The sequence below is a fragment of the Mchenga conophoros genome, linkage group LG23 (assembly GCF_057382185.1).
Source record: "Mchenga conophoros isolate Kocher_MC1m ecotype Shallow Benthic linkage group LG23, M_conophoros_male_GT1.1, whole genome shotgun sequence".
In the NCBI taxonomy this organism is placed as follows: domain Eukaryota; kingdom Metazoa; phylum Chordata; class Actinopteri; order Cichliformes; family Cichlidae; genus Mchenga; species Mchenga conophoros.
In genome coordinates, this window is record NC_140547.1 from 34960185 (window position 1) to 34987823 (window position 27639).

At 39.4% G+C, this 27639-nt stretch overlaps 1 protein-coding gene across 2 annotated transcripts in view; it reads right to left on the minus strand.

Moving 5' to 3' along the window:
- Positions 1-447: 447 nt before the first annotated feature.
- Positions 448-27639, minus strand: part of LOC146547732 (gamma-aminobutyric acid receptor subunit gamma-3-like) — a 182646-nt gene continuing 155454 nt past the window's right edge. The window contains exons 9-11 of one of the 2 annotated variants that reach the window (XM_085264491.1): positions 10656-10849; positions 7816-7929; positions 448-4907 (exon numbers count right to left, since the gene is read on the minus strand). In XM_085264491.1, the coding sequence (XP_085120617.1) occupies positions 4626-4907; positions 7816-7929; positions 10656-10849 (590 nt within the window). In that variant the 3' untranslated portion in view covers positions 448-4625. The remainder of the gene's footprint in view (positions 4908-7815; positions 7930-10655; positions 10850-27639) is intronic. The other variant, XM_085264490.1, reaches the window with a different exon arrangement.

Here is a 27639-nt window from a genome sequence, read left to right on the forward strand (position 1 = left end):
GTTATGCATCTGTAGCTTTTATGACCTCAATCTTAGTGTATTGTGGCATTATGGTCCTCTACAGTCTCTGAATTGGCTTTGACACATGGTCAAACATTTGATAATGGTATCAATAATCCATCTTCTTCAGACCTTTGGGAACTGGGAGCAAAGTGACATGGCATTGAAATCCAGTGAAAGGATAGTAGGAAGCATATAGAGTAGATCCCCTTTTGCGTACAAAAGTAAACCCCCAGTGATGGAAATTCACCTAGGAAAAATTGCAGTTGTTGTCTTTTTACAGTTCCAAACCCTCTCAACTGTTTTGCTTGACACCTTCCAGCAAAGCAGTTGAAGCACTTTACCAGAGGCTTGCTGTAACACACAACTTTTTTTCCTGACTAACCACTAAGCAACACTCTTAAAGACTTTCACACAAAAAGACATCACAGTAGCACTTGACCAAAACGTTATTTATTAATATAAGCAATGTACCACGCACTAGAAAAAAGATATCTATTTCACTCCAGAGTCAGTTTTCATAAAATATTTCCCCTTGGAGTGCTGATCCAAGAGCAGAGTGGCTTTTTAGAAAATCCTACAGCCCCGCCCCACTCCTCAGAGATCTCACTGACAATCACAACAAACTTGGTGAGCAGGGCAAAAAGGGAAGTGATTTCTTTGACACCTTTTCTGTGCCAATGACTCTCCACTTTTCACACGAGCTGGGAAATTTTAATGGGGGTGATGAGGTCTCTGGGAGAGGCTCATGAGCGACTTTATTATGCTCGCCAGTGCTGATCCTGGGTTAGTACTCTGATTGCAAAGAGGCTTTATAAACACAGGTCCCAGTCAACTGAAACACACAGGTGGTTTTTGTTAAGACGTAGAAAATAGTGATATTTGATTTTATTGAAGTATCTACATGGACTAAGACACTTATAAAGTGTAGTAGAAATATCAGAGGTGAGGAGAGTTTACTGCGGTGTTGCCCAAACTCTGGTCAATTCAGTCAGTTCTTACACAGTTAGTTACATAAATTGTTGTCTGTGAAGGTTCTCAGTCATGCAGGTCATCGTAGTCAAAGGAGCTTCTAAGGTTAAATGGTGGGAAATCCCAGATTTAAGCCCAGTGGGAGTGTCCACCCAAGAGGGTCCATGTGCCTCTTGGGGGGACACTCCCATTGGGCTTAAATCTGGGATTTTCCACCACCATTTGACTTTAGAACTGAAGAAGTTTCTCGGATGAGAGGTGAAACGACTTCAAGCTACTTAAAGAAGTCCAGACGCTTTTCTTTCCAAGCTCCTCAGACTACATAGATCCATCAACTACTAATGCTGTGTCACCATTTCTTTTGAGCTAATGTATTAACCACTTAATACTGACCTGGTTACCTGTGAGCCTTAGGGGTAGGGATAATGTCCACCCCCTTGTATGCTCTAGTTCTGAAAAATGTACCTATTTAGTGTGCTGCTACAGGAAAATGTAACTATAACCCTAACCCTAGACCATTTGATGGTAAATGGTAGTTCCAATAGGAAAAAATTCTATGGAAATTATCCCATGAGATTTAATTTGAAAGATGGTAGAGGTTAAGGGTTTAACTATCGCAAGGTCACTGGCGTTCCTTCTAGGGTTAGGGTTACAGTTCCTTTTTGTAGAAAGTTGAACTGTTTGAAAATCCAAATGATAAATCTTTTATAAGGAAAAGTGTAATGCCTCTATATATGAGACGTCATTTGAAATATAACATCTCCTAGTTTTTGAAAATGTCCATACATTTTTTTCATGGGCTAAAATCAAAATTCCAAAGCCTCGATGGGTTGCCAATGACCTGGTGGACATTAAAGAAGTTAAATAAACAGAATAAGATGTGGCCCACAACTAATTGGGTGTTCTGTTTTTTTGTCCAGCAACCTTGAGGCTATTTGATTTTTACCTAAAAACCTCTGGACAGGAAACAAATGGCTCTTGGAGGCCTCATAAATAAAATATGTGGGATCCTTAAATATAAACTCATCTAAGCTGCTCGAACTGACTGAACTGAAACCAGATTGACTCTGGCCTTGCTACTGGCCTAACATACATTCCATATATACCTGTATGAAAATAGAAACATTAATTAGATACAACTTACATAAAAGCTTTTCTCTGAACATACAAATACTAGGGAAAAAGTGTGTGTGTTGGGAAGGAGAGAGGAAAAGGGCTGATTGTTCTACAAAGCCAAACAACTGCAAAAAACACCTTACAGTAAACAAAAGCATGTCTGAAATGCCACTGGCCCAGTCCAGCGTGTGTGTCTGCACGCCTCCACATATGGCATCAATTTTAAATGTTTGAGGAGGGCATGTGGGACTCCATTTAGAGTCCATGAAAAAGAATCTTGTATCATCCATTTTTCAACACTGTCCAATGTAGCATCTGTGTGTGTGTTTTGTGTGTGTGCATTTGTGTATGTGATATCACAATATGTAGAACCTATTTTACAGTACCTGGGATCATTTCCACCTGGGCACAGGACGATGTGCCTTAAGGGCCTGGCAGGACATCAGAGATTACTTTCATTTTTCGACTGAAAATAAAAAGTAAGCAAAACTGAAGCTTTCATCAGGGCTTCAATTTAATACACTCAAGCTATACTTCTGAAACTGAATGGGCCAGGTGCAGCATTTATGCATTTCTTCAGGGTTTAAGTGGCTTGTGGCCAAATCGAAAATGTACCCGTTTAACTATTTTCATTTTGGCACAACAATTTGTCTTTACTCAGGCCTATATCATTTGTAGCTTATAATTCTTCGGGAGGGGGGGGGGGGGGGTGAGAACTGTGTTCAACATTGAACTTGAACCAATCATAGTGGCCCTTGGCTAGCTTTTATATACAGTGTATATTCTCATTTCGGTATGCCAAATGTTAAACTGTATTTAACAACTGTCAACTCAGAAAAAAACAAAAAGACTAAAGTTTGTTTAATAGCTCTATGTAAAACTCGCTAACTAGTTACTGTTTAACCTAAAGAGTAAAAGTGCTAACTTATGTCTTTAGTTGCCGAAGAATTTACAAGTCCAAAAACTGTAAGTTTTACAGGTCCTGGCAGATATCCCTTTAGGCAGATCTGGATGCTTCTCCCAAGTTTCAGTGTTTGCATCAGGCTTGCTAGCTACTGGCTGCTAATTTCACATTCAGACATTAATTAGTCTCCTCAATGAACTCTTGGCAAAGAAAGTCATGCTATTCATTCTCTAAAGTAAGTGTTCCTGAAAGAAGCACAAGTAAATTGTTGGATCATAAAAAATAAGGAGGGATAATGTCATTCAGGGAAAAAGGCCAGTTAATATTTTGTTACTCTATTTCAGTTATAAATTATATACATAGAACCAATATAGACAAAAGGTAAATGCATTAAATTCATTTTGCTTTTACTAGAATAACGATACATTTGGAATTGAAACTTCTCTCTAAAATAAACCTACAAGCCCCAAAAGTCTTCTACCAGTAAACTAAATAAAGAGCTAAATAAAGACCATTATTTGAGAATATAAAGTACAATTTTGGAAATATCCAATTTTTCCTTTAAGCCTAAGTAATGCATAAATTATATTAAAAACTCAAAGTCTATTTAAGTAAGAAAAAAAAACCCTTTTTTTAAACTGGTGTGTTCTTGGAAAAAAGCAGCAGTACTCCAACCCCAATCTGTTTACTGCAACATACAAAATATGCCCAGGTAGTTTTAGATCAGTCTGCAGACATTATGCAGTTTTTATATAGTTGTTGTGTGCGAATATAGCCCAGCATTCATTAAAAACTCCCAAATCTTCTTGGCATGTACTGTAAACGGCATGTTCAAACAAAATAGTCATGTTCAACAAAACAGTCACTGACTCAATAAATAAGATTTTACCATACAACCACTGCCCCTGGCTGGAACCCATATTTAACAAGTAACAGCTGATGTGACCTGCTGTGAAAGAACAACTAGTTCCAATAAGAAGAAGAACAAGAAAACAACTATTCTCAAAAAGGGAACTAATTCTAGGGTACAACTAAAACTAATGTGCTACGAAATGAATGGTGAGCGTTGGTTTTTAAACATCTCCAGTGGTGAGAACTGTGTTCTGGGTTTGTTTCATCAAAGACTAAACAGCTCAGCATGCGGCGGTGTGATGGATGAGGTAATAAAGATAATGAAGGGAACTCTGAAGCTGCTTCTCTCGGTGCCGCACCCTTTCTAAAGAAGGCACTATGGGTGCTTCGCCATCTCCACGACCAAGAGTCAGCTCTGCAACCCCTGTTCCCAAATGTCTCTGAAGTCACAGCTGTCTGTTGTTTGGTTTCTGAGAGAGTCATAAGTGGGACTCATCCATTCAAGTTAATGCTGGCGGCTTGTTATTCTACTGCTGAGCGATTTATTCACGGTGGAGTGGCACTGCTCAAAGTATCATGGCCTTTACACTGTGCACCCGAGCACACGTGTATTTTTGAATACGTCATATCACTCCAGAGGCAGCATGTCCCTCACAAGTCCCACACAGCAGATCCACCTCATTTCTTCCCCTATGTTTAGCACTGACCTCAAATCACAAGCCGTGGTGCAAAGTGCCGCGGGCTGTTTCAGCAGTGCCCACACATCACGGCTTGAGACAGACTAGAGGTAGAGGTAGCTGACCCAGTACACAATGTTAAAGAGCAAGAACGAGGTGGGGAAGAAAACCCGGGAGTAGGCATCCAGCTCACGGATGTTGACGTGGATCCGTCCTTTCCTCCAGCCGCCTTCTTTACACTCCTCATAGCAGCAGAAGAAGCTCTTGCAGTCCTTTCCATCCAGGCACTCGTGCAGACAACTGTCATCATAGTCATGCCAGAACAAGGAGTTGCCCATGGGCATCATAGGCCGAGGGGTGGGACCCATGTTGAAAGACGAGTAGGCCTAGGATAAAAACGGAGAGAGAGAATAGGTGAATTAATTAAGACTTACGTAATCTATTCCCGAAGCAATGACTGTCACGTCAAAATTACAAGCCACAGCTAGGCATAGAAAGTCCAGATCGTCAATGCGGCTAGCAATCTTAGGCTTTAGTTAGTCAACAAGTGTACCTGATGTTTGGCTTCTAATCTCAGTGCTAGTCCAGGTCCAACATCAACAGCCAATTTGTGATCTAGCTAACATCATTTTTGGGGGGCGGGGTCACACAACTCCATAATTCAGAGACATTTTAGAGGTACTTGAAGACATTTTTTGACACTAATATAAAAGTAGGATGGCAGTGTCCTTGCAATAAGCAAAACTGATGGTTACCTAGTGATTACAATTTTTCACATTCAGTGACCAACTGCAAGTAGTTGCGGCAGCCAAATTTTAATCGAAATGCAATTGCACAGGTTGCCTGGTGGGAGACAACCTGTCTCTACACAATCACAGTCAGACTAAGACTGACAGAATGGCAAAAGTTTGCATATAATTGACTACTAATGTATAAACATATACAGATTGTCAACATGCTGCAATCAGTTGGTCAGTCTGTGCTGATGAATGTTAACTGCATTAATAGACTGTGGTTAGCCCAGTCCATGGGCAAACTCTTTGCTATGTCAAAATGCAAGGTTGCCAAGCCCCTGTGTTATTTTTCTGTTAAAATTGTGTCCAGTAGCAACTATGTCACTATATGTGGAGAGATTTCTGAATGTCTTTTTCAAATCTATGAGGTTCAGGCTGGACTCTGAAGAAGTAGTAAATGTGACTTTCTGTTTAATGTTGATTTCTGAGAATACAGACAGCAACAAATTTGTGATAAACATATACTTTCTTGTAACTGCCAACTTGACCTTATTGCCATTTTATCATTGTCTTGAGGCACCAAACATACTTAGAAGACAATAGCTAACTGCAAGTATTTGCAAACCTTGTCACCCAAGATTATAAGTTCATTGCATACAGTTACAATAATTGTGGTTGGGCTGTGGGCTCCAACCACCTATAACTGTAGCATTACACATATCCTGGCTATGTTGCAAGCCTTTCTTTTTCTTTTAGGTGGTTAGTGAATGTTAGTAATTTTATGTCTTTATGCTAAAAATTGCAAAAACGAATGCTAAAATTACATTCTTCTTTCCACTTAAATACTTTAGGTTCAAAACTATTTCACATTTTGCCACGAGCCTGGGCTACTTCTTTGTAGGTCACCAACTATAGTAAAACGATGTAGATACTGACGTATATTATCATCATTAGCCTAATAAGCTAGTTGCACGACATAACAAGAAGTCTCGAGCACTGCCACTTCATAAAAAGCTCCATTGTTCAGATGATTGCTAATATTTTCAAGCAGTGCCCTTTTTGTTGTATTGCACTATATTTCATTAAAGTATTAAAGGAGAAATTGTGCCTTCAGTAAATTACCACACTCTGTATGATTTATCATTTCTCCAAAATAGAGAGATTATAAAGACACAAAGCCATGGCATATATTTATTGATGTATTTGAGTGCTTAAAAACTCCAACTTTCAGCACACAATTGATAAGCTGAATAGATTTTTGAGCGATGTGCCATTCTCATAGTTCTGCTGTTATTAGTTATAGCAAAAAAAACAGTACCAACAATAACATTTTGTGTAATCAATTTCTAACAGCACAAGGATTTCTGTGATGTTGAAATTAATGACAGTGTTCAATCATATTGTAAACCAAACAAGCTGATTTACAAAAGTACAAATGGCTAAGAAATATGTTTTGTTATTTTTTCTTTCACATAATGCAGCTTTAGAAAGAATTTTTGAGACCCCATTGCCAAATAAGTACCTCCTGAGAAAATTTGTTACATGACTCCCTCCCTGATGTTTATGAAATCATGCGAGGCCAACTAATTGGGTTAAAATCTTTTTTAAAAGGTTTCCCGTCCTCCACTACTCTGTTGAAGGAAGGGTGGTAGGCGAGAGAGAGGAATCGTTAGATGTGTCGTGTGGAGTAAGAGATTTGACGGAGTGGGCAGTACAAGGGAACGACACGAATGGTGGTGATTTGGGAGGGGGGGGGCTTCCCCACAGACAGAGCGGGCCAGAATACAGTGAAGAGTCAGAGATGCAGAGGAGGGGACTGTATGTAACACAACTTAATTATTCAGCCTGAGCTGGCAGTCTGTTTTAGCCCTGAGACACATTCAGCAGAACTCCTCTACACTGGGAGAAAATAATGAATAGGGAGGGGATCTGGAGAGAGGGAAATGACAGCAACAGTGGCTGACTCAGTCTTAGTAGATGTGCGCCGACGCCATTAAAGCATTCGCGGCAGGTGCAGCCTTGAGAACGCCCACACAGAGTGGTAGGCTCTCATACAGGAGTGGCGGGTTGAAAAGAAATGCATTCAGCTGCACACATGTGCTAATACAGACATGTCAAACTCCTGGGTAGATATTGTGTATTTCCCATATATATATATATATATATATATATATATATATATATATATATATATATATATATACATACATATATATGCACCCTATGGATCAAATCAATATCAGTTTTTGAAGGTTGGTGTGATTACAGCGAAGACAGTGAAAGAAAGTATTCAGTCGCGTTCTTTCCTCTTCAGACACCTTAACCACTTTACACCCACCGGGTCATCAGCAACCTGCTAGGGTTTCGTGTTTCATGCATGAATTTGGCATTACAGTTTTGTTTTTCAAAGCTTTTCCATTCGGGTGTTCCAAATAGGCAACAACTTTGTAAAAGGGCTAGACCGTAATCTGTCATTCCTAAACAGGTAACTGGAAATGTGGTTACAATGAAAACACAGATCTAAAAGGGAAACAAACTGATAAAAATATAGTCTGGTCACCTTTTTTCTACTTATGACAAGATGGAAACTGTGGAGATGTGCAGGAGTAGGAGTCCTAACAACAGAGTGAGGAAGAGGTGGAGAAAGGTGACAAGTAGAAGTAGAAGAAGAAGGCTGTAAGAAAATATATGGAGGGACATAATTAGGAAGGGAGAGATTCAATGATTCAGGTAAAGTAAATAGCTACTTTGACATTGAGCCACTGCAATAGCTAAACTTCAGCTTTTAATTATCACATGCTGTAGTGCAAACCAACTATTCTAACTCAACAACGACTGTACCAACCTGATTAAAACCTGTTTTAATACCAATAATCAAACAAAATGAAATATATACATAATGTGTATGTAAGAGCGATCATGGTGGGCTGTCTGGACTTAAACTGCCAGGGCTGAATTTATTGTTGCAGTCCAGCTGTGGTCCGTAGTCTGTCTTTATTTGTTTGTGGGTTTCTGTTCTTCTCGGCATCCCTTCTTCTCTTGCTATTGTTCATATGAAGGCTGGACCTAGCCTCTTTGGCTTCAGGTACCATTTTATAGTCTTAAGCAGTGTTTCCCAACCCTGTGGAACCACGGCACATTATTCACATTAGAAAAATGACACGGCACACCACCAAAAAAAAATGTCACAAAAAGCTTATTGATATTTTTTCCCCGCGCACCAGGTATAGTGGAATTGGCTCGGTTTGTCCCCAGTATACCTTGTTGCTTTCTTCTGACCGCTACTCATGCTAGGGCCTTCATCTGGGTTGGAGTTTTCTCCAGGACCCAGATCAGATTGACTACTTTTTTCTTTTCAAATATTTAGTTATTGCTATTGCGCACTGTGTCGTTTCACAGCATGACTATTATGTCATTTCTTCTTCATCTTCGTCTGTTTTAATGGCAATTGGCTACCCAGTCCTTGTAGGAAGTGTAGTTCAACTGCCCTCTAGTGGAAGAGAATGTAATTGTTCTGCCGGTTGCTTAGACCAGCGGTCCCCAACCTTTTTTTGCGCCACGGACCGGTTTATGTCCGAAAATATTTTCACGGACCGGCCTTTAAGGTGTTGCGGATAAAAACAACAAAATAAAACCAGTGCCAGTACCATAAAAAATAAGATTTATTCATAACACAGGAAAAGACCCAGGGAAACCAAGTTAACGATAAAAAAGATGAAAAAAAAAAATCACAATAAAAAACTATAAAAACCCTAAAAACAACAAATTTCACATCCACCTCAACTCTCATGGCCCGGTACCAAACGACTCACGGACCGGTACTGGTCCGTGGTCCGGGGGTTGGGGATCGCTTGTTTAGAGTACTAATCAGGTGGAACCAGGTAATCTTCCACGGCACACATGATCATTTCTTCGGCAAATACAGTGGTTGGGAAACAGTGGTCTTAAATTTGGGATTTTGGCTGCTACCACACAAAGAGCACTGCATTCTCATACAGTAGTATATATTTTGTTACCCTGTATTTATACATGTGCAATGACAATACAGTTAAATCCTAATCCTAATCCTAGTGACAAGCAGTGTTGGTCAAGTTACTTGAAAAAAGTAATCAGTAACTAATTACTGATTACTTCCCCAAAAAAGTAATCCGTTACTTTACTGATTACTTATTTTCAAAAGTAATTAATTACTTAGTTACTTAGTTACTTTTTAAAATGACGATTTACAACCTGAATAGGTGATAAAGCGATAGATCTTTCAGCCCAATTCTACTTTTTCAACATAATCCATCATACAAAATGTAATCAAATGGAAAAGTCTCTTTTTAAAACTTGTTTTGTTAGTTTTAATCTTTTAATTTTATGTATCAAGCAAAAATTTAATTATATGCAACATTCACTGACTTGAATAAATTAACGTTTAAACCTATTTTCTGTACATTCCAGCACATAATTTTTTTTTGTGTGTTTACACTCACTCTTTCAAATAGATGCACGTAAAACACAGCAGAAAATAAATAAAGTCAAAGACTAGCAGTCCTGTTGCTCTATTTTCACCTGTAAAGCAGGAGTAGGGCAGGCGGAGGTTTACCCTGGTGCAGGTGTGCGCGGCGGTCAGTGGAAGAATCCGCGAGTTTCTCTGTGAATTTCCCATTACGTCGTCGCGCACTCGGAGCTTGCTTGGAAGTTTATGGGGTTTTTTCGCTGTAAAAAGAAGTTTTCTTCCCACGCACAACGGACGCTAATGTTTTTGTCACTTTTTATGGAATCTAACTCAAAGTAAGGTCAGTACTTCCACGCTTTAAACGCTGCACGCTCACACTCTCTCCCACAATCGATATATTATCCGTTGTTGATCTGCACACAGCTGTTGCCACGAACGGCGCACTCGCTTACGTCACTGTCATGAGACATTCTCGCAAAAAATCACGGTTTTAGTAACGCAGTAACGCAGCGTTCCTACGGGAAAGTAACGGTAATCTAATTACCATTTTTGCAATAGTAATCCCTTACTTTAGTCGTTACTTGAAAAAAGTAATCAGATTACAGTAACGCGTTACCACCCATCTCTGGTGACAAGTCCATCACAATATAGCTGTCCCCTAACATACCCTGGTTTATTGTCTGTTTTACTCTAAATGGGACCATAATTTACAAAATGAACCTCAGGTTGGATTGAATAAGACTTCAAGCGAGTGATTGAGACCATAAACCTACTGAAAAACTGCTTACAGAGCTCATAAATCAAGTGAAACATAGGCCTGTTTTCTCATAGCCTTCTATATAATCACACTCCTTTTTGCAAACAATAAGTCTGGTGGTTGTTAGAAAGAATGCAAGTTTGATGCACGCGGTCCTCCTTTTTGCTACTCATTACTCATACACTCACCACAGGCTTACCATTCTCTTCTTTGGGGGAGGTCTGCGTATACTGTAGGAGTAGTAGTTGAGCATGGCGTACTCAATCATGGCAGCGAAGACAAACATGAAGCAGACGGTGACAAACAGGTCCATGGCGGTTACGTAGGACACTCTAGGAATAGAGTTTCTGGCCACTGTGCTCAGCGTGGTCATGGTCAGCACTGTGGTGATTCCTGCAAAAGTAACAGAAGCATGAGGATAGGAAGGAGAGTCACTTCACAAAGCATGCACGATGAATTGCTGGTCAGCAGTAGGATGACCCATGTGGATGTCAGTGATTATGTAACATGTGAGCAGCACTTTATTAATCGCTATTAATAATGCACATGGGGTATTCTGGGTAGATGTCCCCAGTCTTGCATCAATCCTTTCTATTAAACACCCACAGCGGGATACGTTTTGAGGGTGGTGCAGCAGAGCGGTCGTAATTATCAAATGATTCAATGTAATTTTTCTTTTTATTCTCTCTCGTTCCACTTACGATCAAAATGATGTTTCAAAAAGAGATCTGTGGGTTAAGCACTTCTATTACACAGAGGCTTATGAGGCGGATCCTGAGTTGTCTCTGGAGTGGTGCAAGTAGTGCAGCCACAACTCAGCAAGCACATTCCTGTTTTTGTTATTTCTGTATATCTGCAAAGGAATGTGATTCGGGACCAATCGGATAAATAGTTGTTAAGATGGCCAAAAAAGAGTGACACACATGGAGATTCCTTGCAAATACCTTGTTTGCATGGGGAATACAGTATATTTAAGAAAACAACTACGAAAAATAAAAAGAATCCTGTTTTTTTAGTAAAAAAAACAAAAAAAAAACCAGCAAAAAGTACAGTTTATTTAAATTCTACATTTTTTTTTAACATTTCTTTCTATCCTGTTTACCTTTTGTACCAAAATGACTCATCACTATTCTGATATTTTATTTTTATGCTTTTTTATTGGTCATATCCAATAATTCACTCATTCAGCCAAAGTTGAACTGTCCTGATGTAGTCCTGTCTCTTTATAAACAACCAAATATCAGTTTTCGGTGTTTGCTGTTGAAGAAACAGCTCAACAGCAAACAGCAAATATGCTCTCAAATACATTATCATTGATTATATCAGTGATGTGTTCACTGACAATGTTTTCCCATCAAAAACTCTGCACTTTTCACAGTTGTGTTCAGACACTGGAAACACTTTACTTCAGGTCAGGAAAAAAAAAAACAGCTTCTCCGACCTAAACCTAAACCTGAAGTTGCATCTGAACTTAATCCAGAGCGTAAACCCAAGTCTAAAAAGCTTTGTAGTTGCATATAATCATCATTTTGATGACTGTGTTGAGGTCAGTGAAGTGAATGATTTAATTAGCCATGGTTGCTACTTCCTTTTGGACTTTTCTCTCTGACATGATCTTAGTTCGGGCCTCGTGTTCAGCCAGTGATGATGGTGATAATGGTTTTGTTCTCTTGCTTTCATTGCAGGGTCTCCTGCAGATGCAAAGTCTTCTTTGCCTCTTCTTTTGAAAGCTCATCCGTGATGTTGCTGCTTTCCTGTTTTTGCTCCTCCATGACTTTATGTAAACCAAAGCCTCATGCTTAAAAGTATGAGGCTTTGGTTCTTGTTCCAAATTCAGTGGCGTTTAATTTTTTTTTTTTCAAAGAAGGGTCTCATTGGTGCAGAGCTTAACTTTTAAGCTCAGTAACTTCACAGCTGGACCTCTGCTGCTCTTTCAGGTGTCGCTGTTCCTTCCCTGGATGAGCAGATCAGCCTGTCTGTGTGTGAAGTCTCAGTGGTTTAGGTTGAAGACTGCACACACAGCTCTGCAGCACTTCTTTCTTCCTGCAGGTCTTGGATAATCTTGTCTGGTTTAGCAGTTGTATGATTATTATCTGTGTTAGCTGTGTTGTTCTCTTCAGTACCCACATTTGAGGTTCTCCACTGTTTTAGACTTGGACTTATGACTGAAAGCCTCTTCCAGCTGCTCCTGGCTGCATGTAAAGCCAATCCAGCTGAGTCTTGGAGTCTGAAGTTCTGCTGTTTGCAGATACCAGTCTGGTATAACTGGTATCTGCGGATGTCCTACATTAGGTATCTGAGAGCACTGACCTCTCTTGTATCATATGGGACTCTGTCCTGATTGGGTCTCAAAGTGGGATTGGCCTGGTGATACCAAGTCCCCGTATTAAGCACAGGGTTACCTCTTATTGTCACGGCGAGTGAGAGGAGCCGTGCAGAGGAGGAAAAGGAGGATCCACACGCAGGCAGTCGTGAAGGTGTAAAAGGTGATTTATCGAACACAAAAGGAGAGGCAAACGGCAACACGGAGAACTAAACTATACTGGGAAACAACTAAAACTACAAAGCACAAACCTGAATGAGAACGAGCAGAGGAGAATGACGATGGACAGCAGGGAGAGCACACGGATGTGACATGGTAGATACACAAATGACGCAGGGTGGAATACACAGACGGACCAGCAACAACAATGACGGAAGACATGACTTAAATACACAGAGAACCACAGGGGAATTACACACAGGTGGTGGACACAGCTGGGAATAATCAACAAGACTAGACAAAGGTAAAACTGAACACACTCACATGAGACGCAGACCTTCACAATAAAACAGGAAACAAAACACACTTTACTAAGACACAGACTAGACAGAGACAGACTTGAAATGACATATGAAACTAAACCCACATCTTAAACCCAGATAAACAGAAACATGGAACTCTAATAATAGACAAACATTACCATAACACGACAAGAGAACAAGAACACAATCCCTGATGCAAACTTAAATCAAAACACAATAAACTCAAAATACTGGGTCCAACGGACCCAGAACCGTGACACTTATGACCCCTGCATTTTCCTCCATATGCGTTTGCACTTTGGCTATTGTAGCATCTCCGTATATTATGTTTTTTGGAAGAATTCCATTTTTCTTTTAAAACAAAAGACCAACTAAAAATAAAGTCTTTTATTTTGAAGTATATGCTAAATTAGCGATATGAGGGCCAACTCTGTCAGATAACAGCAGTAAACACTATATAAAAACAGCTCATTAAATATTTAAAATTTAAGGTTTATTAAAACAATAACAACCTTCTTCTGGAAATGTAATTATTCATTTATTTTTGGCCAATTTGTTAATGCAGTTAAAATAGAAAAATCTGTCCCCCCACAACCTTACCTACTTTGGGAATTTGAACCCATATCTAGGGAGACTAAGATTAGCCCTTTTTCTGTATACATCAATGCTAACACAATAAGGCACAAGGGGACATAGGCTATGACTAACATGGTGTAGTTGCTTCATATTTTTATGACTGGACAATTTGAAAACTCACTTTTATCCATCCATCCATCTTCTGCTTACTGTATCTGCTAGTGTATCTAGAGGCAGGGCACACCCTGGACAGGTCGCCAGCCTGTCACATGTGTCATGGTCCTGGGTCGTGCGACCCAGTGTTTTGTGTTTAGTCTATTTTGATGTTTATTGTTTGTTTAGGTTCATTAAGTTATTCCAGCTCATTTGTAATTATATTACCCTTGTATTAAGCCTCCCTTGCCCTTCATGTGTTTATGTCTGTGTGTCTTGTGTTGTCAAGTTCATGCTGTCACTTCTGTCATCTTCCCCTGTACTCCGTCTACCTGCTTCGTGCGTCTACCTGTCAAAAGTCATGTTTGCATGGTTATGTTTAGTTCATGTCATGTCTAATCTTCATGTTTCCTGTTTTACTTTGAAAGTCTGTATTCAATGTCAGTGTATTTAGTTTCACCTCTCCTGTCCTGTCGTTAGGTTCATGTGTGTCAGCTGTGCTCCCATGTGTGGCCACTTCCCTTGATCATCCCTCATGTGTATTTAGTCTCTGTGTTTCATGTAGTCTGTGTCGCGTCGTCTGTGTTCCCACCCTCCGTGTTTCCATGCCCAGTCTTTTGTATTCCAAGCCATAGCCTTACCATAGTTATGTTTCTGTTTAGTTACATCTCTTGTGCTGCCCTCATTCTTGTTTGTTTCTTTTGTGTTCATCAGCCACAATAAAAGGCTCGCTTTTGTTCAAAGTTCACTCCCGTATCCTCACTTGTGTCTGCACCTGAGTCCTCCTCACACTCTCCACACGGTCTGCCACTGCGGACCGTGACAACATGGCTGTAAATGTTGTGTAAATGTTAAAAATAATAGCTGCTCTTCGTTTCCAAATTCCTCAAATTAACAAGAAACTACTAGAGATGGGGAAAGTAGTGGGACCTGAACATTCACAAAGAGAAGTTTTGGAAATATGGAATAAGATTTTTAAAAAGCTTTCTTTGATTTTGTTGTGATAAATATACGATAGGTTTTAGGCCATACAACCTTGGGGGTTCTATAAAGTGTTAACTATTGACTGGTAAAAAATTTTTTTATAAACCTGTCAAAAGCAGGCATTTTTTTCAACAGTCTGTTATACTGTTTTCCCCCTGAAATTCAAATTCGTTTTTGAGCTATTGGCCCACTCAACCACAAAATATAAAAATAGCTGCCACTTTCAGTTATATAACAGCAGCAGTGGCAGAGAACATAATGCTGCTGTTGAGTGAAAACATCGGCATAGTTGTGCAATGCTGAGCATAATGAGTGCCTGTCTTTGTGTAGCCTGACCAGAGCTTGCTAATCTTTGCTAGCACAGGTCCACAGTGGCACCACGTGTCTCATGCAGGTCTGAAATGTAAACTGTAATTCTACAAATTCTAATAATAATATACTGTTGTGTGGTCACTACAGCCATAACACATTAATAATGCCTGAGATCAGATTACCAGAGATCAGAGAACTGACAGACACTCTCTGTTATGTAAAGACATCAAAGACACACCTGCGCAGATATACAGCAACATGGATAATGAATCATAAATGGACATAAATAATTAGGCTCTCTTCTATATTATATAAAAACATGGTTACAACCGGGATATTACTTAACAGCCACAGTGTCTGTCAAATAAATAAATAGGTTACTGAACAAAAATAATGACTATTCACAAGATACTTATGCGTTAATAATTAAGTAGTAGCAAAACGTGATGGCATTGATCTCAATCAATATTACTGCTGCAATGTTGACATCAGTCAGTGTCTAAGGAGATAAGACCTATGAGTCAAAATAATTATGAAGAAGTCAAAATTTAAACACAAAGTCTGTATGGTTAAATAAAAAAGTTAATTTGGAGAAAACAAAGTAGTGAAAAAACCTCAGTCTTTAGATTGGGGACATTTTAGACTCTGGTTTCTGGATTTAATCAAATGTAGTAATACAAAAACTATGACCTCCTTTTTCTAAACCAAATTAAAACAGACAATAGTTAATAACATGCTACTTTAAAATTCAATTAGGAGATAAAGATTTCCTCTTTAAATTTTAACATGCCATCTACTACTTTAGCCTTCTATCATGTCACATGTCTAGTTAACTGTGTCTAACAATTAATTTTTCTTTAGAAGAAATTGGACTCTGTGATTATGTAATAGCGAAATGTTAAAGCGGCTTTCTCCACTGCGATTTATTCCTGACTGTTATAGTGAGAGGCCGCGTCATGCTGACAGTTAACATCCTGACTGATGTACAGGATGTGGTCATTAGTCGGCCTCTGGAGAGGCAGAGCTCTCATCAGTCCACTTTTCTTTTAATGACAGTGATGAGTGATGGAAATGAGGCTAGAACGCTTGCATTAGCTTGACCCCTACAGCAAAAAAAACCTCACACTGAATTGAAGATGTGTAATAGCCATGCTTGTGCATAATCACCGTAACTGGAGAGCACGTTACTTTGGGAGGTAACCAAGCTCTTAAAAAATAGTAATAACAGCCATGTTCAGAATTGTATAATGGTTGTATTTAACTAATTGTGTTGATTTATTTTACGTAATAATATTCCTCACAGTAAAAATGTCAAAAAGTCCATCCAATTAAAAAAATGGGCAATTAGAGCAATCATTAAAAAAAAAAAAAAACTACAGCAAAACAAAAAGCCTATTCTATCTGACCTTCCAAGAGATTAACATCCACCATGGAATTCCAAAAACCTTCCTAACACCCTTTATTTGTCTTTCAGTCCTGTTAGCTATTTGCTATTTAAAAGACTACGAGGCCAACGTAATGTCTGTTCATTTCTATTACATTTGAGTTCTTCTGTCTACAAAGTAGATCTCAGTAAAATGCTGTGATTGTTGTCATTTTCGCAGTTACTGAAATACTCAGACAAGTCTCCAACCAACAATCTATTGGGATCTTCCCATACAACCATCTTTAGGGTTTTGCAGAAAATATCCAATGAGCTGCAGGCTTATTCATTCTCTGGCATCAGCATGTTTGTTGCTCAAACAGCTTTGAGCTGCATACAAAGCAGAAGTAACTAAAATAGTAAATGGACTAGTGCTTTTATAGCTCTTTTCTACTCTGAGCTGTCAGAACGGTTTTTACTTTATTCACCCAATCATGCTGATGCGAGTAACTCATCAAAACTCCACAGTGGGTGAAACCCACTGATGAGTGAAACCCACTGATCAAAGTCCACTGATCAATTATGTGGCACTGAATGCACATGTGCTGTATCAAGCATGCACCGGGACGAAGGAAAGACGGGTGGACTTCCTGGTGGAGCTTGCAAGACTGGGGAGAAAACACTGACTGGTCTGATGATTCTTTATTTCTGTTGTGACATTTTAAAGTAGGGTCCTAACATGAAGCATGGTTTCATCTGGAGTGTTGTTGCCAATCACGTCAATTCCTTCTCATATGTGCATTTTCTATTGGCTGCTTGCAACCTCACTAAAAATAATTTTCTCTCAGATTGGCTTCTGGAACATGACAATGAGTTCATCATACACAAATTACCACCACAGTTACCAGGTCTTAATCCCAAACAGCCGTTTTGAGATGTGGCGGAACCAAAGATTTGTGCCGGATCTGACAAACTGCAAACCCATCATGTCATATGGGTATAAATCTGCTTTGTAAGTCTATGCCATGAAGACTTAAGGCATTTAAGATGGCAAAAAGGGTTCTAGCAAGGTGTACCTAATAACAAAAAGAGCTCTGAGTATATTTTCATTACAACAATTTAACTTTGCAGGAGTTACGTTTGCATTGATCAGTTACAGTGTTTCCAGTTCTCTGCTGAGATTTCCAGATCTTCATTCTTGTTGTGAAGGCTGATGAGCAGGATGCAAGAAGATTCTGAAATTCTGATAGGATGCCCTTTGTCATCATTATTTCCACAGCTGTTTGTGTGGATCTGTCTGGAGGTAACTTTTAACTGTGTGTTATTGTGTCATTAATGGCACCGTGGAGTAATTACTCCCCATGGTGTCTTAAGGGAGACCGCTGTGTTCGCTTGGCGACATGAAATCAATTCTTTTTAAGAGAGATGAGCCCAGTGACAGTAATGCCCACCGGGGGCATCGATATCGACTGCTGTGACACATACACATCATTGTCATGGGCTCGCCATTTTTCCCTCTCCCTCCCCTCTTTTCTTTCCACACCGCACCTCACCCTTCCTCTCCCCTCTCTCTTCTCGGTCTCTTTCATCCTCTTCTCTCCTACATGTCTTTTGTGGTGGTGGTGGTGGTGGTGGTGGTGGTGGTGGTGGTGGTGGTGGTGTGTGTGTGTGTGTGTGTGTGTGTGTGTGTGTGTGTGTGTGTGCCACTGTTTTTGCCTGTGGTTTCCATAGAGACGAGTTGCTCCCATCTATTTCCAGCTACCTCCTCTGGTCTAGTGCTCGTCTAGACTTTCCCTTCATCGCTGCTCATTAGATTTAAGTGCTCAACTAGGTAAATGAAAAACTCTTCTCCTCATACCTTAGATCCCACTATCTGATCAGATGCTGAAAACAGTACGATCTCAATAAAACGGCACGCGCTCTGGCAGTGCCTTTCCTCCCTTTCTTTTTTATTTGGCTGCTATTTCAAATCAAGGTCGCGGGTTGTCTTTGCATAGATTAATTTATTCTGGGGAAATTGGCGCTACATGATGCCATAGCAACTGGGTGATTCCTGAACCACACGGTGTCTCGCATCTACAAACGGAAAACAAAGTGCCGCCGCAAAGAAGTGAGAAAGCTCCAGTGCATATGCCTGTAGAAAGCAAATATGCCACTGACACATCAATGCGAGTGCAAAATAATCTCGGCGGTGTGATCACAGCAGCAAGAAAGAACAGATTTTCTGGTTTTGTTCATGAGGTTTCAAACACATGACAGCTGGTATAAAACTGTCATACATGTCTGGTTGGTACTGGCTGTTGCCACAATATGTTAACAAATACCAGACACTGACCTTTGTTTTGTGTCCAGGGGTAAGCCAGATGGAACAGACCACAGCTTGGTGTGTCTATAAATAGTACAGAGAAGTACCAGTGGAGGATCAGTGGCCGGGTCACAGGACTGCATGAGTTTTCACTGTGACTGAGACTATAGAGCTTTCTCTCTTTGAACTGAAAAACTAAAAGATACTGAATTTTATTTGTTTTCTGGAAATAAACCTCAGCATTGTATTTATGAATCTTTCTTGATCAAAAGTTGTAAATGAAAGATGGATGTAGCCTCTCCTATTGGAATGCACACTTTGTCAGCGTTATGATTGCAGCCATGTGGTTTTTGTTGTTATTGGTTCTTGTTTCTTTGCTTACATTTAGTGCAACTGCATGATAGAATGGAGTGCAAATTTATCAGGTAATGCTAGGTTGGTTAGTGAGCTGAATTCATATAGTGTGCAATGCACTGCAAAAACTCAAAATCTTACCAAGTATATTTGTCTTATTTCTAGTCATAAATATCTCATTGCACTTAAAATGCGCAAAGAACCACTTGGCGATAATTGAGGCAGTAGAAGAAATTACTGATACACTGGATAAAAATAAATATGCAGTTGGTATTTTTGTTGATCTCAAAAAGGCCTTCGACACAATCAATCACTCAATATTATTGGATAAATTGGAAAGATATGGTATTCGAGGGAAAGCTGGTAACTGGTTAAAAAGTTACCTAACGGGTCGGGAACAATATGTTAGCATAGGGCATTACCACTCAGAGAAACTTGGTATTACATGTGGTGTTCCCCAAGGGTCAGTGTTGGGACCAAAACTTTTCAATGTATACATAAATGATATTTTTGATGTTTCTCAAGTACTTAAACTCATACTGTTCGCAGATGACACCAACATATTTTTCAGTAGCGATGATTATACTGATCTTGTAATGACCGTAAACAGGGAGCTAAAATTAATTAAAAAATGGATGGACATAAATAAATTATCATTAAATATAAATAAAACTAAAGCAATGTTTTTTGGTAATTTAAAATATAATGTAGAATTACCAATTATCATTGAAGGTGTACCAATTGATAATGTGAGTGAAAACAAATTTTTGGGAGTCGTAATTGATAACAAAATTTCATGGAAACCCCACGTCAGACACATAAAAACCAAAATTTCCAGAAGCCTCGCAGTTTTGAACAAAGTGAAACCATACCTTGATAAAGATGCACTTCGTACTCTGTACTGTACTCTGGTTCTTCCATATCTTACATATTGTGTGGAAGTGTGGGGAAACACATATAAAAATACAACTAATCCATTAGTCACAGTACAGAAACGAGCACTGCGTATTATTCACAAGGCTGGTTATCTAGATCATACTCACAAATTCTTTCTTCAGGCAAAGTTACTTAAATTCCAGGATCTGGTTAATTACAATACATCCATAATTTTGTATAAAGCTTTTACTAAACTTTTACCGGCAAATTTACAAACTAGATTTGAAATTCGAGAAAAGGTTTATAATGTGAGAGGCTTTGGAGAATTCAAATTACCCAGAACTCGAACAACCCGTAAAGGCTTTTGTGTGTCTGTATGTGGTGTGAAAATCTGGAACAGTCTGAGTTTACAATTGAAACAATGCAAAAATATTCATAGATTTAAATTTCTCTACAAACAGTTGGTCTGGTCACAGTATACTCAATGATGCTTTTAGTGTGCTCTGTAATGTCTGTCCTCTTACCATTGCTGGTATGGATTCCAAAAAAAAAAAAAAAAAAAAAAAAAAGTGTGCGTATGTATGTACATATATGTACATGTGTGTGTAGATATATATGTATGTATATGTATGTGTGTTTGTTACTTGTAGTTATTACTGCCTGTTACCTGTGGTAATGCAATTTATAATTTATATATTCTGTATTCAGTTATGAAGGCTCTAATTGTTGTTTGCGAGCTGCCGTTTAGATGCTTGTATGTGCCCGGGGCTGTTGATGGGTCTGTATGCAATGATGGGCGTAGCTGCGGGAAGTTTGTTTTTTTTGTTGATGAGTGAGTATAGGGGTGGGATTTAATAAGTTTTCTTCGTCCCACTCCTTTTTCAGGCATTTTTTGTTTTGTGCATTTTATGTTCAATATAGGTATTTGTTGTGCCTGAAAATGAACAAATAAATGAAATGAAAATAAGACACAATCAGCTAAAGAGTAATATTTCATTAAGATATATGAACTTGTTTTAAGACAGTGAATCTTGAAAGTAGAAAGTTTTCACTTGTTCCATTGTCAGATTTTTCACTTATTTCAAGCAAAAATATCTTGTATTTAGAGAAAAAAATCTGCCAACGGAACAAGTGAAAATTTTCTAGGTTCAAGATTAAAAGATTGATAAAAGATTTTGAGTTTTTGCAGTGTGCTAGTGTTAAATAAATGACTTGCACTGACCAAACTGAACCTATGCATACAGGTCCAGTTCAAAGACTCAAATTAACCAACGTGATGGCTAGCAGCCAGCTATGGGCTACAGCTGCCTGTCTTATCACACCTAATCTTAAGGCTAAACAAACTCCAAATGGATCAGTTGCAAAAATGTATATATGCTGAGGCTGTAAGCTTGATATTTATCTGACTGAAGCACTTAAGGCCCCCGATCAGCCTCTATGCCTCTGTGACTGAGACCTAAGCTTGTGAATTTATTGATCGAATCACTTTTGGAGCCAGCCTCAATTGTCCATCAGGGCTACTGCAGAGTCTCGACAGTTCTACCTTGGCTCAGTCTTTCAGCCCTTGAGGCTGTAGCTTGTATAACAGGCAATTTTGTTTTCCAGGATGATGGTGTTGTTGTTACTGAAGTCTTGAACTTGGCTTTTTCGTGATTGCCATCTCGTTGCTCTTCAACTGATAATCAAATTTGTGAAACAAATGATAACTCTTTCTGATATTTTTGCCTCAAAACCAGATTTGCATCCCATCATAAAGGCTGTTTGTATTCTATCGGTATATTTTCTTTTAAATAGCCAGAAATGCTACAAAAAGATTAGAGATCAAAGCCACCCCCCAAAAAACATATGTGTTCTGACAAGTGAAATTGAAATTATGCAGTTGAAATAGTTGAAACGGATTAAAAGTTGGTATTGTTTACAAAATTCAGGGTGTTCATGATTTGAGCTATGCAGCACTCTGGCAGGCTTTCCACCGCATCAACACAAAGTACAATACAGTATATATAAGAGCTGACAGTCTGCTCGGTGAGAGCCTTGTTTGTTTATGGTAATTATGCTGATGTGTTCAAATTAATGTGCTGGTGATTGAGGTTAAAATGCTACACGCAGCAACTTCAATCTAATGTGATTAAAGGTGTTTCCCGCAGACTGAAGAGGCCTGACTTAAAGCCCCGACCCAGACGTGTAATCAGTCAAATGGCCCTACATGCCCTCTGACCAAGGAGACACTTGGGAGTAAATAGCCTGATGGGAGTCTACTCTCTACAATATATTTACTCAGCTGCGTATCTTCTGATGGTCAGATGACATTTAAGCAACTTTGGACACAAATAACTTCTTTAAATTTGTGTTACAATTACAATATAAGAATTAGCACAATCGTTATCTTATGGCTAACATTTTTGGCACTGTTGAAAAGGGAGCGTTTAAGAGTGCTTTTCAAAATTGAATATTGGAGATAAAGTAACTCAGAGTTTTAGAATATTTCCATTTGGATTTGAGTAAATTACTATTTGAACATTATACATCATGTGTACTAACCAAACACTTTGTTGTTTGGGTTTGAAGAGCATTTCTTGGGAAGAAAATGACAAGTGTCCAGAGTGGAGCTGTGGGTGCTAGAGACTGTCAAACTGAGAAAAACAATCAGTATCAGCTGGTTTAGCAAATGCCCCCAAATGACAAATGCTCCTCTTCAAGTGATAAGTTCTCTAGTGGCGTTATAAATTAAAAATCTTTTCTTTTGGAAGCAAAGGAGAAGTGACAGTCCTCAGATGGAGGAGATTGAGGTGGATGGATGATCCAACAAAACATTGGCAACACAAGAAATGTGCAATTCCAGTTTTCGATTCACAGACAGCACTTGAAAAATTTGGTAGTTTTTGTGTTTAAATGGGCCCTACCATAGTCACTGGGTCATCAGATCAGAAAACAGATTTACTTCAGTTACTGGATGACGAGCCTGTATTATATGCTCTACAGGGAGTGCTTAGCTGTACCCTTGTGGTTTGTGCCTTAAAGTGATCAGTACTGAACTTCTGTTACCGGAATGGACCTTAATGGACTGATTAGGATCTGGGGGAGTTAAAAATGACACGTTCTAGCTTTAAATTCAGAGGACTTATTGGGATAATGGTCACAACAGCCTTTATAAAAGCCACAGTTGAATTCCTAGAGAGTCTAACCCCCTCTGACAAAAGGGAAGCAATCACAATATTGCTTTTCTTTCTCATTAAAAAGCTACGAAAGTCTTGAATCAATGAATAAATGCCACTGTACCACCAGCTAGTGGTTGCATCTTCATCAATTTCCCAGCACCATCTAGTTTTTCTTCCATTTGAAGAGTCTTATTCAGACCACACTTGAACAATTCAATACAAAGTCTCTCATTGGCGTTTAGGCATGAACATGTGGGGATTGCAAAATGGTCCAAAAACCCTTGCAAGTAATGTGAGGCTTCATGGCTTTATTTACACCAGGGGTGCTCACACTTTTTCCGCATGTGAGCTACTTATAAAATGACCAAGTCAAAATGATCTACCCACTACAAAAATCCAAAACATATACTTATTTATAAATATATTGAGGATTCTTTATATCTACAATGTATATACATGCATAACCGCAATATCCAATATTTCACAACACAATTAACTATGTAAATTTTTTGTCATTACCTGAGTTTACTCTGATGACTTGCACTGAATTGAATCAGCCAGGGATGCATAGTCCGGACAGTAGCTGCTGACGGCCAGGTTTAAGAGAAAAAACCGAGAGCTAAAAATTGGAGTTAACTCGCTGACTAGCTTGTCAGTTTTACTACACTTCGCGCCGCTATTTGCGCATGCGCAGCGACCTAAGCGTCAGAAAAAAATCTGATGTCATCTGACTGGCTTCCCTGTATCAATCAAGTGACGGGATGGATGATAGGCTGGCATCTATTTTTTTTAATGCCATGCGATCTACCAATACTACCTTTGCGATCGACTGGTCGATCGCGATCGACGTATTGAGCACCCCTGATTTACACTCAACAAAAATATAAATGCATCTGTGGCATTTTGCTGTGAGACAAAACTGCACATTCCAGGGTGGCCTTTTGTTGTGGGCAGTCTGAGGTACACCTGTGCACTACTCATGATGTCAGATCAGCATCCTGATGTGGCACACCTGTGAGGTGGGATGGATTATCTCAATATAGCAGATGTGCCCACTACCACACATTTGGACTGATTTGTGACCACTGTTTGGGAGGGATGGTTATATTGTGTATCTGGAATGAATTTTAGGTCTCTACGTCCATCCCATGGGGAATGGGAGCAAAAACAAAAGTGTTGCGTTTATATTTTTGTTCAGTGTAAAAAGCAGTAAAGCAATTTATAGCATGGCATTCATCCAAAACCATCATACTGTTAGCTTAAAAAATGAGTAAAATGCATTCAGGAGAAACAAAGAAACATAGTTTCTTCACCAAGTTAAAGTGTTCTTGCTAACAGGTCAGAGATTCAGCTCTGTTATGCTTGTAGTAGCTAATATAGCCTCGAGCAGAGATGAGGAGGCTACAGGAGGGCTGGTAGCTCACTTCTTTCTTATTCCCTCCAGACTGTTTTCATTCTCAGTTTTGTTGTCTCCAGTCACAACTGATGCTTAAGGCAATTTATTAGGTTTTGCACAGTTTCCTCTGGAGACACGGGTCTTGTGTGTTCTACAAAAATGTTGCAAATCCTTTCTGAGACTTGGTGGTGAAGCGTCTCTTCAAAAGTACCTTACAATTCGGGCTATTATTTCTTTTGCTTTTAAATACTTCTTTTCACTGAGCTGCCCCCTATAAGATGGGTTAATGGCAGAAATCTTAAAACCTACGTACATACAATTAAAAGCAAAAATGGTAGAGTTTGGGGAAGACTCTGTTCTCTGTGGATCTCCTTGAAGTAAACTGGTGACACTAAGTGATACTCTGTATTTCTCTGGATAATGCTATGAAGCATGATGATGGATGTTACCAGTAGATTCAATTAATTCCAGCACCATGGTTCTTCTTCACACCCCCAAAGCTCTACAGTCTCAGCTTCTGCCTTGGGGTGGTTTTATTTCCCATCACCAACCCCCTGTATCTATGTCAAGATCCATTTGCGCTACAAAGATTGAGGTCTAATGGGAATCAGCCTGAGCTCAGCTCACTTACTTTTAGCTCGCTGGTGTCCACATATCCTGCTGAAGCAGTAATGTATGACTGAGAGCTCTTTGGAAAATCCACCTGGAACATGTTAACGGTTTGTCGAGGCACTTTCCCTTTAGCGGTTGGGTGGAGGGTCAGCAGGGGCAGTGGCATCCTCTGTATTTTTCTTGGACTCGAGTTTCTCTTCAATCCGACTTGATCCCACTCCGTCCAGCTGACATTTCTCCCTGCCTTTAAGTACCAAAGGCCATCACTTTGCTTTACACTTTTTTTCTGTTCCTCCCTTGTGTCCAGCTTTTCCTGTGCTTATCTCTCCTCTCCCCTTTCAGCTTTGGGATCAGGTCTCAGGCTGACTCTAAAACGGGGGCGTTGTACTAGAGGAGGAAGGCTAAATGACTTTCTGTTGTTGACCCGAAACTGGATGTTTATCAGGACTGGGGCTGCCTGCTTTTTCGCGCTACCTGTTGTGAGAGGGAGATCACAAGTCTGTCACTGCCTTTGGTCATGTAATACACTGCCACCCACACACTGTAAGCATTAAGTGACTTAGTTATGTCCTATGCAGGCTTAAAAAGGCAGGCTGACACAGGAGTGGAGAGTCAGACTGGCACACATACACTGTGAGGTGTGTGATTCACATTACAAAGCAGCTGTCATTGCAAAGTAGAAAAACCATAGTCGCTTTAGTCTTTATATGCTGGTTAAAAAAGGGGGAGGAATTAGTATAGAATAAAACCTGTCCAATATATCTCAGTTTAATAGATCTGAGGCTTATGGAAGATAAGAGAATTTGCTTTTGGAAGGAGCAACTCCTTTAGTGCTATAAACAAACTCAAAATAAACCTTCGAGTTGTTGTGTCTCTCTTGATCTCTTCACACTGTTTTGATGTTAAACTGTCATCGTGTCAACTTGCATCAGCCTACGAGCAAGAAGCAAGCTGGGCCGAACACATACTCTTGTCATCATCTGCTTTCATTAATAGCACAAGAAAAGAGCTTTCATTTGGCCCAGTGAAAAGCCAAAGCAATGATATTATATTATTGGTGGCGGCCTCATTGTTCAGAGAATTGTTTTCTTTGAGCTTGATAATGAATAGGGCGGGACAAAACTCCAGTAAAACTTAGATATTAACGCAGAGACCATCCAGATGACCTTCTGTAATATTGGCAGGCTGATGAAGGGCAGGAGGGACTGAGAGGAATTAAAGAACTTCAGAGTGGCGTGGATTGTCTCAACCCAAGTGACAGCTGGGGTGAAGGTGGCTAGAGGTTGGAGAAATAATCTTAAGTGTAGTTCTTGGGTCAAGCGAGAACATTTGTGTGAAAGAGGTTAATTAGAGTCTAGCTACCATCAAGTGTCACCAAAGTGCCATAAAGCAAGGCATTTGAAGCCAGCTGCTGCAGTGGAGATAACAGTATGATTTAGATATTTGGGGGTCTTACCTGGGGAAATTTGGGATAATTTGAGTGACCAACCAAAGTAAATCACGTAACAAAAGGCTTTATTTTCAACAGATGTCAACTAGATTGGAAGTGAATTGTTCCCCATGAATACCAGGATGACTTTCATGTAACCTTATAATAATGACGTTTTTTTTCTTTTTTAAATAAAACTGAATCTCATGACATTTCCATTATCCCTTTTTGAAAGACTATATTATCATTGGCATCAAGATTTAAGGGCTAATGAGGAAAGTGCTAAGGACATGTTGCACTGAAGCTATGTGCTAAACAAATAAAGTAGCAGAAACTAGAAGATGTTACCTTTTATAATTCCATTTATGTATTGCTTATGCATTTGGATTTCTGTTAAAAGATTTCCTTTAAGGTCATAGGTAAAAATTCTATACAACAGGATAAATGTGACCCTAGCTCAGGGGTCGGCAACCCGCGGCTCTGGAGCCGCATGCGGCTCTTTAGTCTTTATTTTGCGGCTCCGGGTGGTTTGGGAAAATAAATTAGAAGTATTTAGCTGAAGTGCATTTTATTTGTGTTTAGTTCTTTTTTTTTAAACTTGCAGTTCTAAATTGGAAGATTATTGTGATTTTGAAATATAAAAATAAAATTATATCTTATTATTTTTTCATCGCTCAAAATAAGCATCACACTCGCGGAAGCCGGTGTACCCGCCGAAACGCCGTGTATTTATCGAGACTTTCAACCCCAGTTAGGCCAATTATGGATCTTCGGATCCACATTACTGTATGTCAGCAGCTGTTCTCCACCGTGAACTATGTTACAAACAAACACCGCTCACGCCTCACAGATGACAGTTT